The following is a 16,049-nucleotide window of genomic DNA, read 5'->3' as shown; positions in this document are numbered from 1 at the left end:
CCAACAAAGTAGCTCTAACAATCCACCTGCTTAGCAAATAGCTGGTGAACACAGTGAACCATTTAGCAGCTAAAGATCCGAATATATCCTTCTGCAGTAGATGGAGACCAAAAACATTAAAAAAAGAAATCGCACTAACATTTGACAGGTGGTCGGAATCCCTGAATAAATGATAATGCTAAGTTATCAAGCAACACCAACATAAAAAGTAATGATATGTTGGTGTATCCAGTTCACACATTTTCCCCACAGGTGGCCAAAGAATTATTCATGACCAAATACATTGGAGGAAATAAGTATTTGATCCCTTGCCGATTGTGTAAGTGAACCCACTTACAAAGAAATGAACAGTCTATAATTGTAATGGTAGGTTTATTTTAACAGTGAGAGTAAGAATATCAAAAAGAAAATCCAGAAATTGAAATTATATAAAAGATAAAAATTGATTTGAATTTAACTGTGGGAAATAAGTATTTGATCCCCTTGCAACAAACAAGAATTCTGGCTCCCACAGACATGTTACATAAGTCCATTTCCTTTAGGAAAGTACTCATAATATCTGCTTTGTTACCTGTATAAAAAACCCCTGTCCACAGAATCAATCAATCAGATTCCAACCTCTCCACCATGGGAGAGACTAAAAAGCGGTCTCAGGACCCGAGGGACAAGATTGTAGACCTGCACAAGGCTGGGATTGGCTACAAGACCATCAGAAAGCAGCTTGGTGAGAAGGAGACAACTGTTGCTGCGATTATTTGAAAATGGAAGGAAAGAAAATGGGCATCAATCAACAATCAATCGCCCTCGGTCTGGGGCTCCAAGCAAGATCTCGCCCCGTGGGGTATTGATGATCATGAGAAAGGTGAGGAACTTGTTAATGATCTCAAGGCAGCTGGGACCACAGTCACCAAGAAAACTATTGGTAACACACTACACCATGATGGATCAAATCCTGCAGCGCCCGCAAGGCCCCCTGCTCAAGAAGACACATGAACGAACCGTCTGAAGTTTGCCAATGAACATCTGAATGATTCAGAGAAGGTGACATGGTCAGATGAGACAAAAATCGCTATCTTTGGCATCAGCTTTGTTTGGAGGAAGATAAATGCAGACTATAACCCCAAGAAAACCCTCCACCGTCAAGCATGGAGGTGGAAACATTATGCTTTGGGGGTGTTTCTCTGCTAAGGGAACAGGACAACTTCCCTACATCGAGGAGAGGTTCTACGGGGCCATTGGACGAAAGCATACTTCCCTCAGCCAGGACACTTTACATGGGTCATGGAGGGGTCTTCCAGCAAGACAATAAACCTGAAAATGCGGCCAAGGCAACACAGGGGTGGCTAAAGAAGAAGCACATTTAGGTGATGGAGTGGCCGAGCCAGTCTCCTGACCTTAATCCCATATAAAATCTGTGGAGGGAGCTGAAGCTTCCAGAGGCCAAGCATCAGCCTCAAAACCTGAAGGATTTGGATTTGGACAGGACCTTCAGAGAGGAGTGGACCACAATCCTTCCTGAGATGTGCACAAACGTGGAGACCAACTACAAGAATCCTCTGACCTCTGTGCTGTCCAACAACGGTTTCTCCAGCAAGTATTAAGACATGTTCTGCAAGGGGGTCAAATAATTATTTCCCACAGTTATATGCAAATACATTTTTACCTTTTATATAATGTCCATTTCTGGATTTTCTTTTTGATATTCTTACTCTCACTGCTAAAATAAACCTACCATTAAAAATATAGATAATTTCTTTCTTCATATACAAAATGTGCAGGCCGATCACGCAGACTGCATGTGGCCTCACCTTTCGGAGTGGGCGCATAGGTTATGGTTATGCCACGCAAATAGTTGTCGCTGCTGCGAGGCTCCACTAGCAACCCTAGTTGCCTCCACTGTAACTGCAAACAAAACGACATTCTCATCAGCCTTAGTATTTTTTTATGACAATAATAAGCCAGTATAGCATGCTAGCTTGCTAAACCAAGTTGGTAAACAAGGTAAAATTTGTCCCGCTTAATATTAGCAGTGGAAGTGTCATCATATTGAGCAGGTTAGCATACTAAAGTTAGCGTCCATCTCAATGATCCCCAGTTGCTTCAGAGTGCTAACATGGCTGAAGTCAAATGGTAAAAAAAATTGTCCTTCATTGATACACTTACATGTTTATATCAAAATAACCTTCACTGAAATGGGTTTCATGTGTCCTCATCCAATTTGCATGATAGTGGTGTCCTCATCAGTCTGTCTTGCCAGTAATTGTGACCAAATCTACCTTTTAAATAGGTCACTGTAACCTCAGCCCTCAGGCGGCTTTGTGTGTTTGTGGCCTTAGAGTCGTGTGTCGGCATGTATGAGGACAGGCTGTAACTCCATAGCACGGTGCTGTCTGTCACTGGGAAACTGGGGCTGAACGGGGACATGTGTTCACCTGACACACACAACAGAAACAGTAGAAGGCTATTGTAAGCCCTGTCCTCCTAGATACATCCTGCATAAATGAAGAGGTTTGTTTCCGTGTGTGTGGTGTGTGTGTGTGTGTGTGTGTGTGTGTGTGTGTGTGTGTGTGTGTGTGTGTGTGTGTGTGTGTGTGTGTGTGTGTGTGTGTGTGTGCCCCAAACGTGTCTTCAGAATCAGGGAGAAAAAATGCTCTGTGCAGTGAAGCAATCATAAATCCATAACCTCGACCTAGAAGTGTTTAGGCAGGAAAGCTGGATGTTGCAACCTGCTTAACACCTCACTTACCTGATGGTAACTAGCCGCTAGTGTAAGAAATAAAAATCAATATGTGTGCCGGAATTTAAAATGAATGCACTGTTTTATTTTGAAACTGTTTTATTCTGAAACCGGATGTTCACACACTCGATTTTCGGTTTTGCGAGTATAGAGAGCCGAAGTCCCTCGGGTGGACCTCCATGGGACCTTATTTCGGGAAAAAATATTGATTGTAGTCAATGGCGAGAGAGAAATTATCTTTCGATCCCGTTTGAATTGTGCCACGAATTACATGATGTTTGAAAGTTTAAAAGATAATTTTGAAAGTCAAGAAAGAAAAAAGTTTGTTGTAAAACTGTGAAGTAACACTTATGTTTGTGTGAAACCACTCAATGAACTACATCTCTGGTCTCGCACAATACACGTCACAAACCCCAAGATGGCCATGACCTTAGCACATTTCACCTCTTTCTTTCAGAATGAGGCGAAAAGTATTAAACGAGGTGAAAATCACTACACGTATGGGCATGTTGAGAGCTGCTATTACACAAAAGGGGTGTAAATGAGCTTTAATATGTTTAACCTTTTGTAGAGGTGGTTATATTTGTGTGCCGATGTTTTCCTGTGGTAAAGTTTTGTACTTTTATTTTGATAGTTATAATATCCAGACTTTTATTTTGAAGGGACTTTTGCCGGAAGTGAATAGAGAACGAAGGATTGTAAACACGTCTAATGACGGATGAATGACGGAGAAATTAACTTCAGATAATTAGTTACGTTAGGTTTTTTAGCACCTGGCTGATAGGGGCACAAGGTTTGTTATTACTTTAATTAATATGTGTATTGATATTATGTGGTGTTATTTCGTAGTTTTGCAGAGTTTTGAGTTCACGCTTTTGTATTAGCAAAACTGCTATATAAGCAATGGAGATGTTTTATCTGTGAGATGGTGGCTAATTATTGTGTTTTCTTTCTTTTCTTAGCTCTTACGTTGGTACTTGACAATTAATGTATACATGCAAGTGTGTACAATAAAAGGATACCATCAGTTTGAGAGTTAGACCATTATTCAGCTGGGGACGCTACAGTAAGAGCTTCACCTCATCATTCTCACCACGCTCATGACCAAGGATGACTGCGGAGGGACTTGATGTGATGGTCTAAGGTTGTGACACCCACTCACGAAATGGCATCAAACAACTCATCTTTTGACGATGGGGACAAGGTCCAGACAATGGATGCTTATAAGGACAGCGAAGAGGAGGAACTTCGCCGCTCTACTCGTCTAAAGACCCCCACGGAGAAGATGCTTGCATTTCAGAGAGAGGAAGATCACAAAAAGGAGAAAAGGTTCATTAATATTTATGAACAATGGAAGGTTCAGGCAAGCCGTGCCAGAGATCAGTTAAAGTCAGACATTACTGAGAGCCAGATTGCAGCTATAATAGACACATTAGAGCAAGAAAACGAAAATGTTACTAGAGTGTATATTGAAATAAGAGATCATCTACCTCCATCCAATGAGACAAGACGTCGTATTGATTCCTGTTAAGCAGTCACTAAAGACATTGTTAAAATAGCATATGAAAGGATAACAGGCATTGATGGAGATTTTGACAGCGAAGCAGTTAGGCAACGTCTTCGTGAGCTGCTTAACAAAGACTATGCTCGCTCTATCTACGGTTCCACAGCCACACCCTCAAGTCCACGCTCCAACTCCAGCCATCACTCTGTGTGCTCCATCGTAGCAGCCAAAAGGGCAGACGCTGCAGCAGAGTTAGCAGCGAAGGAAGCAGAGTATGAATTGCTGTTGGAAGAGGAAAAACTAAAGGAAAGGATTCAACTCCTAGAGGAGTAACAAAGGAGAGAACTTGAAGCTCAGAGACGTGAGTTGGAAAGATTGAAGGCAGAAAATAATATAAGAGCTGCACGAGCTAGACTTGTAACCTACACAGCAAAATGAGCATCCCCAAATGAACACTGCCAGATTTGATTTCAACACTTTGACAGTGTCTATATGGGTCCACACCACATAGAGTTAATTTAACTCTTTTTAAAGAGTTGGTTTCTTAACACTATTCAGAGTAATTATTAACTCTATATGGAGTTAAAATGTAACTCTTTCATAACACTAACCAGTGTTAGTTTTTCTCAACACTTGCATGGTGTTAAATATTAACTCTCTCACAGAATAGTTTATTAACTATGAAAGTGTTACTCATATATCAACACTATAAAGTGTAAATAAAGCTCTAATAAAGTATAACAATTACTAAAAAAATAAAGTAGGCTAAAGTTGTTTGAAACAAGATTTATTTTCAAACATATACAAACAAATGCTTTTGACACAAAAGCATTTTAAAATACATTTCAAAATACACAGCAATATGGAACAATGTATGCTCTCTCATTTTCATTAGAGTATTGCCTATCAAAGGGTCTAACATAGGTGAGCTGGTCAATACAAATAACAGCATGTTCATTGCTTTGGTCCTCTATACCAGTGGTTCCCAAACTTTTTGGGCCCAAGGCACACCAAAGGACAAGTAAAAATCTCAAGGCACACCTACCCTAAAATAGCCCTTATAACACGTGTTATCACTCATATCATGTAAAATATCTGTAAATGTGCATACTTATTTACTAATGGCAAATAAAATGTGACAAAGACAACTATATTACTCATGAAATATTTATTAACGAATATTTTTTTTAATTAATTTATAAATATAAATATAAATATAAATATATAAATATATATATAATATATATATTATATAATTTATTAAACTTTAGCAAATTAGGCTTCATCAAAGCAGCAACACACTCATTTAAACCAGACAGGTCACAAAATTAAAAATGAGGCAACGGAAACTCAGCAGAAACTCAGCACAGAGAACTGTCAATGCAAGGAAACATGGTCCTGAACTACAAATTATGAATATAACATTTCACCAATCAGCATTGAAACATGTGCTATTTTAAAATGTGCCTATTTACAGATTAATGGGATACATGTGCCTGTCGGGGCGCGCAGATTTTTTTAATCCTCGGTGGCACTGAAGAGAGGGCAACTCGCAAGTCCTGTTCAACAGACAGCCGTGCAGTAGGGCCTGGCTCATTTCGTGGCATCTGCAGGCAGTGGCAAGTACTTCCGGCATCTGCCACAGAGGCCGCTACTCCGTGGTATCTGTGGCAAGTATATGCCACAGATGTGGTATCTGTGGCAAGTATATGCCACAGCCACAACTTGCCGTGGCAAGTAAATGCCACAACCATGCCAGTATATGCCACAACTTATATATGCCACAACTTGCCGTGACAAGTATATGCCACAACTTGCCGTGGCAAGTAAATGCCACAAGTTAAGAGTTAAGAGAAGGTTTACCGTAGCTGCCACCCGCCTTCCGTGGCAAATGCTGATATTTAGACCTGTATTTATCGCGTAAAATGTCGCTGTTTTGGCATGACTTTATCGGACTGATCTGTACACAAGACTGATGATCTGTTACTGATGGTCTGATCATATTTTTTAAAAAGATTAAACATATGTTCAGATTTTACTTGGAGAACGTGGTTTGTTAAAATAAATAAACGTGCTATTTTTATGATAATACTCAAGATACATTATTAGTAAGTTGACATAAAGATCTAACATTGTTGACCAGAGGTGGGAAATAGGCTAACTTGTATACTCAAGTACTGTACTTGTGATTTAGAAATAGCCTAGTTGTACTTTAGTTGAGTATGTAAATGGTATGTTACGTAGTAGGTTACTTACCCCACTACAACTCAGAGGTAAATTGTGTAATTGTAGCCTACTCCCCTACATTTATTTAATACGCTACCTTTAGTTACTTACTACAGATTCTGATTAATGATGATACATATAATCAAGTCTTAAATCAGACTTTATAGTTACTCCTGGAGTAAATTCACAAGATACCCTACTACAGTATACAAAGTCATTAAAACTAGCTGCACCTTTACCAGCTTTGAGAACACTTTCATGATCAATCATTATAATGAAAACATGTAATATGCACTTTAAGTATATTGTTATGCTAATAATTTTGCGCTTTTACTTGAGTAACATTTTAATGCATGACTTTTACTTGTAACAGAGTATTCCAACATTTAGGTTGGCTACTTCTACTTTTACTTCACACTAGAACCACAAGGGGTCGCTGTATAGCCTACCTAAAACCACCAACGTGTCAAATGAACGAATGCATTGATTTTCAAGGTACAATGTTATTTTATTTATCATACTAGAACACAATGAGTGTTGCCACTACATTGCCGTGGCATGTGCCTTGGCATTTGTGGCATCTCCCACAGAGGCCACTACTCTGTGGCATCTGTGGCAAGTATATGCCACAGCCACAACTTGCCGTGGCAAGTAGGCTATATGCCACAACTTGCCGTGGCAAGTATATGCCACAACTTGCCGTGGCAAGTAAATGCCACAGATGCCACAACTTGCCGTGGCAAGCATATGCCACAACTTGCCGTGGCAAGTATATGCCACAACTTGCCGTGGCAAGTAAATGCCACAGATGCCACAACTTGCCGTGGCAAGCATATGCCACAATTTGCCGTGGCAAGCATATGCCACAACTTGCCGTGGCATTTGCGCATGCTGAACGGGAGTTGCCACAAGATGCCAGAGTTAAGAGAAGTTTTACGGTAGCTGCCACTCGCCTTCCGTGGCAAATGCTGATATTTAAACTCGTATTTATCGTGTAAAATGTCGCTGTTTAGGCATGACTTTATCGGACTGATCTGTACACAGGACTGATGTGCGATCTCTATTTTTCAAAAAGATAATAAATGATCATTTATATTCAATTTTACTTGGAATAGCCTACGTGGTTTGCTAAAATAAACAAACGTGCTATATCTATGATAGTATGCTAAACATAGGCCTATATTGTAATAAAAAAAAAAATATTGGCAAGTGAGCGTTGCAACGCAAGCCCTTGGCAATTGTCGCTTCTTGAGGGGAGTTTCCACTGCTTGCTACGATAACCAGGTGTATTGTTACTAGTAAAGACAAATAATTAAAAATAAATATCTGTATTGACACAGCAACGTGTACAATGGTGTTATTAGACTTGGCTACAGACTTAGGGCAGCTGTAACTGATTGCAGTTGCCACTGCTAGTGAGATGCTAAGATTTATATTTTATAAATGAGGCAAAGGACAGTTATATTTGATTGTACACATGTATAAATGTGTTATTTTAAATCCAGGCATATGTACTTAATTTGTATTATTTGCGTTGTTAATAAACAGATTAATGTCATTGTATCTGTTTTGTTGTTTAATATTTTAATTCTGGTTGAACATTTTTATTTAAATGCTTCAGATTATTCTTATTAGATATTGATATCGGTGAATCCAAACAAACCATGTTATTCCGTTAATACAATCATGACAGTATATTAAAAATCAAGACACAATGCATGCTTTTTTATCCATCCTTTTATTGCGTTTTGAAAGTGGTGAACAATTAACATGAAGAATGTTCTCTTAAGCATGATACTCCAAGCAATCCTCATTTAACCGTATAAAGTTGATTTAATATGTTGAGGAAAGAGGGTTACAATGTAATATAATTACACCCTTGTTAAAACTTTTTGTGTGCATCAGTAAAAAGGTTATATGTCATGCATGCAAATATCAAATCATTGTGTTGCTAATTAACATAAACTGATTTTGATATGATACGTTGTATTTAATTTATTTATCTAAAATGTTGAAATCTTTGCGTTACAGCAAATAATAATAATAAAAAGAAACAGGAAATAATTTACACATTATTAGTAGATATTTATCTACAGAGTATCTAAAGAATAAACAATATAGCCTACTGAATATGTAAGAATACACTACAATAAACCATCTCACTAAAACCAATAGAAACATATATTTGTCTTTCTTAACCCTTTCATCCATGAATTATGAAAGCCTCACTCAGGATTTTTTTACCAATTGTTTTTATTGCTCTTGGGGCATGAAAAACAAGATTTTAACTTTAGTTTATTTTTATCTATTTTTTTCAAATTTAGAACATTTAAAAATACATTTTAAAAAATAATTTTAAGGATGATGTTTTCCTTATTAATAAGTCACAAATCACAAACTCAGTAAATGAACACTGACATAACAAAAACACAGAAAATGACCACTAGTTGTCATAAAGTAAAACAGTAACAATAGGAAATTACAGTCTTTTCAAGTGAATGTATATATTTATATATAAAACAAACAATAGAAGCACACTTACTGTCAAGTAGCCTATACCAACATTAACATAAGATAATCCTTATGTGTATTATGTATGATGGAAATCCATCAAGGGTGAAAGGTTATATCATGTGCACAGCTATTGCTTATGGCAATGAAAATCGTATTGGTCCCGCCATGCGTTTTAGAAGGGGGATGATTTTAACCGTTTTTATTTCAGGGGGGATGCCATCCCCCCTCAACTCGAGTACCGACTATTATCATAAAAATAGCACGTTTATTTATTTTAACAAACCACGTTCTCCAAGTAAAATCTATAGAACATATGTTTAATCTTTTTGAAAAATATGATCGGACCATCAGTAACAGATCATCAGTCTTGTGTACAGATCAGTCCGATAAAGTCATGCTAAAACAGCGACATTTTACGCGATAAATACGGGTTTAAATATCAGCATTTGCCACGGAAGGCGAGTGGCAGCTACCGTAAACCTTCTCTTAACTCTTAACTTGTGGCATTTACTTGCCACGGCAAGTTGTGGCATATAGCCTACATGCCACGGCAAGTTGTGGCATATATAAGTTGTGGCATATACTTGCCACGGCAAGTTGTGGCATGGTTGTGGCATTTACTTGCCACGGCAAGTTGTGGCTGTGGCATATACTTGCCACAGATACCACATCTGTGGCATATACTTGCCACAGATACCACGGAGTAGCGGCCTCTGTGGCAGATGCCGGAAGTACTTGCCACTGCCCGCAGATGCCACGAAATGCGCTTGCTGTCTCTCCAGCCGTGACCTGCTGTTGTTCTTCATATAAGTCAAGAGTAGAGAATGCCAGCTCACACAGGTAGGTAGTGGGAAAATGAAGTAGTTGCTCAATCGCGTGGTGGGAGATGCTTGGGTACTCCGATGCAGAAGCCAACCAAAACTGATCCAGTGGGAGCTCACTGAATTTGAGTTTCAGTGTGCGGTCCACACGGAGCTCTGCGCACTCCCCTCTCTCTTTCATGGAGAGCTTCTCTGTGGAGGATTCCTGGTGGAATGGGTCTTGGATCCAGTCATAGTCCTCGATGTCAGCCACACGTGGAAAATACTGCTCAAACCTCTCTTTTAAGGTCTGAAGGTGTTCCGCATACACAGCGCGCTCCTTAGCTGCCTGCGGCGCAGCTGATGTCAGCGGGAACATGTCCATGGAGCCCTGCTCCAAAGCCTCCTGCCACAGGAGAAGTTTGCCCATAAACCCCCGAATCTTATCTGTGGACGATCAAATGTTTTCATTCCTTCCCTGAAGCTTGGCGTTTAACTCGTTCAGATGCCCAAATATGTCTGCGAGGTAAGCCAGCCTGGCGCACCACCTCTCATCCGCGAGCTTGTCTTTATGTGGGACAGCGCTTTCACCTGAAAACTCCAAAAGCTGTTCCCGAAGCTCATAAAGACGGGATAGGACTTTCCCCCGTGACAGCCAACGTACCTCTGTGTGCAGGATCAGGCTTTGGTGGTCGGCTCCCATCTCGGCGCACAGCTGGGAGAAGAGGCGAGATTTCAGGGGCCTTGATTTTATGTAATTCACCATCTGCATGGCCTGATTCAGCACCTCAGTCAACTCCGGGGGCATGGTTTTGGCAACCAATGCCTCTCGGTGCAGAATGCAGTGGTTTTTCACGATATGTGGGTTTTGTGCCCTCACCTTAGCAATGAATCCTTTCACTCTCCCCGTCATGCTCGCCGCACCATCTGTGCAAAGACCGACGCACATATTCCAGGTCAGACTGTTCTCTTTAAAATAGTCATTAGTTACCCTGAATATTTCCTCTCCCGTGGTGTGGCTTTCCATTTCTTTGCAGAATAAAAATGTCTCTTTGATGGAGTCAGCATCAACATATCTGACGTTTGCCAGAAGTTGGGCAGCCCCACTGATGTCCGTAGATTCATCTATTTGGAGGGAAAATCTGCCGCTCGCCTGCAGTTTCTCTGCCAAATGTTCCTCAATGTCTTCGGACATGTCGTCGATTCTTCTTTTGATCGTATTATCAGACGACGGCACTTTCGATAGCTCATTTGCGGCATCTGGACCCAGCATGACACCTGCAAGTATTTTGCAAGCAGGGAGGATGAGTGTCTCCGCTATTGTGTGAGGCTTCTTCTGCTTTGCAATGAGCTCCGCTAGCATGTAACTCGCCTCCATTGCCTTATCAGACACTTTCACAGAATCCAACAAACGTCCTTGCTGCCTCTGGTTCAGATCCCGCGCTCTTCTGAAGTAGTCCAAGTTACTGTGAACATGGGCGGGATGTTTGGTTTCCAAGTGCCTCTTCAGCTTGCTTGGAACCATGTTAGCATTAGCTAACTTCTCCCGACAGACGATGCACTCGGGCTGAGGATTGTTCACATCCCCGGTCCAAATGAAGCCATAAGACAGATAACTGTCATGGTACTGTCTGCTGACAGTTTTTTTCCTCTTCTCTTTCGGTGGTGGGTTGTCGGCAGTCTCTACACTGGTGGTTGCTGGTTTGCTCCGCACAAGAAAGCGCTCCATTTTCCCGCTTGCTTGTTTCTCAGTTTTAATATTGTCCTTCAGCCTTTGATGTGTCACAGTCTTATAAATCCCACCTGCGCAACTGCGTTAACAGCGGAATACGGGGTTCTGTGAGGATTATTTTTTAAATAATCGTTTTTAGGTATAGAGTTTGCCTCTGTATTATGAAATGTGTGCATACAAAGTACTGATATAGTAAATAAAAAAATAATTATTTTTGTGTAGTTGTATATTGCAATAATAACGTATGTTTGTCACAAAATCCCACGGCACACCTGGACTTGCCTCACGGCACACCAGTGTGCCGCGGCACACCGTTTGGGAACCACTGCTCTATACAGTAGGCATGAAAGTGATCATCAAAGTACAGCGTGTGAACAGTGCAACCAATTATGAAAGCACGCTGCTCATGAATGATGATGTTGCGTATTTTCATGAACACAGGTAGGTCATGGAATGTTCCAGTGCATATGTATAGATCAATTTGGTATTCAGTGCCATCATTTTTGACCCATCTTGTAGTTGAAACCTCTGAAAATGCATCTAAATGCAACATCTGACACAGTGATTCTGCACCTTCCAAGCTATTTATTGTTTTCATTTTTAAAGGACCAATCTCAAACCTTTTAAAATAATAGTTTTCATAATAAAAAGCCATTTGCCGCTGGTGTTGCTTAACAAGAGATTTTGTAAGGTTTTTGAATTTTTTTACAGACCTTTTAAAAAAATTATGTTTTGCTTCGAATCGCATACACCACATATGGATAAGAGGGCCAATTTTTTTAATACATCTCGGATAGTGAATCATTAAGTGGTGTTTGGGAATCAATTTCTTATCAGGAAACAACACTTTGAACATGTTGTGGTGGTCACAGATCAAATGTTTTAGGTAACTTATCATTCCATCAGTCAGGATAGGGGAGAAAACAATATTAACTATTTGCAACAAAAGGAGCAAAAGGTTCCAATACTTATTTTCTCTTTCAACCACATCGCCAAAGATAAGTGGGGTATTGCGGAGAACACACAATGACTGAATGGCGTTTAAACCTAAGTGCTTGCTGTTGTCATCCAGTTTTAAAGCACTTGGTTTGTTTTTACGTTCCAGGTAACCATAGTTAAAACTCTGTACCCTGTCTGACAGTGCATTCAAAGAGATGTAACCATTTTTCATTAGGTACTGAAAGAAAAGCTTTAGCTCATACTGTACAACACCCTCTAACAAATCATGCATTATATCAACTGCAAAATTGTCAATGCTATGAAAATACTGCAATGAATTGAGCACACAAGATGTTTTAACACCATAAATGGAAGGTAGAGCAGGATCTTCACTTAATGCATTACAATGTTCAACGTGAAGTTCTCTGGAGCGCAGGATCAGCCCAGGATCAGTCTCAGTGAACACAGACTGAAAGTCTTTCTTGTTTGTTAAACAAAACCTGCAACAGTTTGTTGCGTTGAAAGACTCGACGAAGCCCAGCAAGCCATTTAAAGCGAGATTGTCGCCTGTCACTTGAAATACCGACCCAAACAATGGTTGTTCAATAAATGGAAGTTTGATTCCTTCTGTTTCTAAAATGTTAAGATCATCAATCAGAGGCTTGAGTATTGCTTCAAATCCGTATTTTTTTAGATCTTGGGTGTAAAAAAGAGCTGCAAGATGCACATTCATAAGCACAGAGTTAAACTTTGGTGTAAGGTTCTTTAACGTAAAATAAACACAACCAAGTTTATGGATCCCCTTCTTAGAACCTAATGGGTTAGCGGTTTCAAAGTCATCGTAATATAGCAAAATCTGTAGAGCATGTCTATGTTGTGAAAACAGAGGATGATTTTGGAAATATGACCCATCATTAATGTCTTTGTAAGTCCCCTTTTCACTGCATTTGTCTTGCAAGAAGCATTCTCTTATCTCACTGTTTTTCAAAATAGATTTTATGGTACCTAAAATCGGTACATACATGTATTTGTCTGTTACAGGAATCTGACTATAGACACCTGTAGTTCTATCCCTACGTGTATCCAATCGCACACCAAGGATAAATTCTTTAGGCTCAACTAATTCCCATTTTTCATAGAAATATTTGTCTCTCTTTGTCACTGTGTTCAAGGTTGAAAATGGATTATCTAATTGATTTAAACTGTGCTCTATTTTCTCATAAATGCCTGACTCCATAGTTTGAGGAGAAAATGTTTGAAGAACTGCTTCCCGTGCTTGATTTTGAACATCATTGACAACTTCCTCCATTGAAGAAACTATTGTTTGGACGGTGCTTTCAGAAATACCAGAAGCTTGTAAGTGAGAAACAATAGATCCGCACATGTTATCAAGCGATTTCTGTGTGATAACAGGGGGGACCTGTAACATGGCTGCAGAAGTTGTTGGCTGCTCACTTGGTTCCATCTCAAAATGTCTTTGTGTCTGTGTGATCACTTCTTGGTTAGTATTGACCTGCTCATCATGGTGATGTACGTTGTTAAGGTGCTTTCTGAAGCCATTGTATGTGCAAAAAGATGAAGGACATCCTTGTTCTCCACATCTTAAACGCAAGCTTTTTGCAGGATATAAGCCGTGCTGAAATTTCAAATGTTGACAAAGAACTGAACAATTGTTGTGGTGCGTTTTACAAACAAAGCATGTAAACATGCTCAGGCACTTTTTGGAACTGTCCTCTGAACTTGTTGAACTAAGTGCAAAACTGGGCTCTGCTCTTCGTGAATTGGCTATTACTCACGCAGTAGTCGTGCTCTTAGTTCTTTGACTCGTGGGCTTTCCTTTGTATTACCAACATCGATGTTGTACACCGTTGTTTGGATGAAGATGTAGAAATTGGAGAGAGCTTCATCATAAGAAAGGCTGAAGACATAGTGAGCTTTGAAAAGGGCATCAAAAGCAGCCACCGATGTCTGAGCGTTGCATGGTATGGGTTTGTGGTCCACAACGATGACGAACCTCTGGATTTTCTTCCTTTGCTCACCAATGCAGAGGAGGAAGGGCTGTCTTGCTTCAACTTTCTCCAGGAATGTGGTGAGGCTGGCTCCCTGCTGTAGATTGAATGACAAATGCAGTAAGTGAGGAGTAAGATTTATTCTTGCAGTCTTATATCAAACTGCAACTGCAACACATCTTACATACAACCACAGCACACAAAAAAAAAAATCTAATGGTACATACCTTAAGAAATCTTACAAGATGGTTTGCCGCCTGTGCTGAGCTTATCTTGGCAGTTTTTTTATGGCCTCTGGGCGTTGGGGGCAGGAGATGCAATAGCAACAGGAGAGCTGAAATGTCACCATCCCAGCCTTGAAAATAAACAGAGGAGAAAGTATTAGAAAAAATATATAAATTGAAGCTGCAGTCAATAATCAAGGGACCATAGAGGTGAATCATTTTTGAAAATTATAATTTTTCTAGGGTTCCTACTTGAGTTGTAGTTGAGGCTACTGTTACATATTTAACTTATTAAACAGGCAACTTCTTTATCTTAAAAACACAACTGTTATTATTTACCAAAGTCGTTCTCAGTCTCAGGGTCAAAAGCTGCCAGCAGCTCCTCAACATGAAGATTTGAGGGAAGACTCTGGCATTCTGCAATGACTTTGTTCTTGAAATATGATGGCCACTTTGCCAGGAACTTCCTGGATACTTCGTCACCAAACATCATGGAAAAATCCTGGTCAATCTTTAAACAAAGACCATGTCCATAAAAAAAGTTATTTAAACGTACTTGATATTTTTAAGGAATCTGTTTTCAAATATTCAAAATACAGTTTAATAATCTTTACATTTACTTACCAATTCAGGTATGTCAAGGAAACGATGGAAGACGTCTAAGAATGAAGATGTTGCATCCTGGTCATGAATCAGCTTCTGTCTGTACTCAAAGGTGGCTCTCATCTTGTCTTTGACCACACCTTTGTCTGTTGAATGTCGAATTATTGAGAGAGCCTCCCTGCACTCCTCACCGAAGAGCTGCTCACCAATCAACAGAGATTCTCTTTCAGTTGTTGGGCCGTCCTTGAAATTAGGCCTAGAGCGCCCACGGAAGCCGTCATAGGTGTTGCGTTGGACTGTCTTCAGTCTCCAAGCGAGATAGCCAGTATTGGCATCAGGGTCATAGTAATGCTCCTGCTCACACAAGCATTCACACGAACAAATCACAATAAGAAATATATATCAAATATTAATCAGAATCATGGTCTAATGACATAAGTACTACAACAACACAGTTTACAGACTTCAAGGAGAGCTTAAAACTTACATATCCATGTTTGGAGTATGGATCTTGGAGATATGGGAAAAGGGTGACAATTCCCAGGGCATAACTGGTTCGCACACTTGTGGGTGGAATCCTTCTTTTAAAAACAAAATTATTATTACATTTGTGTCTGATCCATTTGGGTTTTTCTTAGTCATTTTTTGTGATTTCTTACCCATATGATTCTGTCATTTCTGCAACCAGAATGTTTATCATCTGTCTACGTGTGGCATCTGACAGAGTTTTGGTTTTGTCATACTCTTTGAAGATTTCTTCC

The 16,049-nt window shown here is 39.8% G+C and overlaps 2 protein-coding genes across 2 annotated transcripts; both read right to left on the bottom strand.

Annotated features, from left to right (window-relative positions):
* Positions 1-10,238: 10,238 nt before the first annotated feature.
* LOC307032851 (zinc finger BED domain-containing protein 5-like) lies at positions 10,239-11,510 on the bottom strand (the record flags this gene model as incomplete). Its single annotated transcript, XM_079671131.1, has 1 exon — positions 10,239-11,510. One exon carries the CDS (start codon positions 11,508-11,510, stop codon positions 10,239-10,241), a length of 1,272 nt encoding a protein of 423 aa, XP_079527257.1.
* A 516-nt stretch (positions 11,511-12,026) lies between these two features.
* LOC307031465 (uncharacterized protein) lies at positions 12,027-15,979 on the bottom strand. Its single transcript, XM_079668593.1, has 6 exons — positions 15,948-15,979; positions 15,776-15,866; positions 15,310-15,642; positions 15,025-15,196; positions 14,689-14,816; positions 12,027-14,558 (listed from the first exon to the last, which is right to left on the bottom strand). The coding sequence occupies exons 1-6, from the start codon at positions 15,962-15,964 to the stop codon at positions 14,241-14,243; spliced, it is 1,059 nt and encodes a 352-aa protein (XP_079524719.1). The 5' UTR covers positions 15,965-15,979; the 3' UTR covers positions 12,027-14,240.
* Between the last annotated feature and the right edge of the window lie 70 nt (positions 15,980-16,049).

This window comes from Notothenia rossii (assembly GCF_949606895.1).
Source record: "Notothenia rossii genome assembly, chromosome: 3".
Lineage (NCBI taxonomy): Eukaryota > Metazoa > Chordata > Actinopteri > Perciformes > Nototheniidae > Notothenia > Notothenia rossii.
This window is presented reverse-complemented; position numbering and strand designations above follow the sequence as displayed.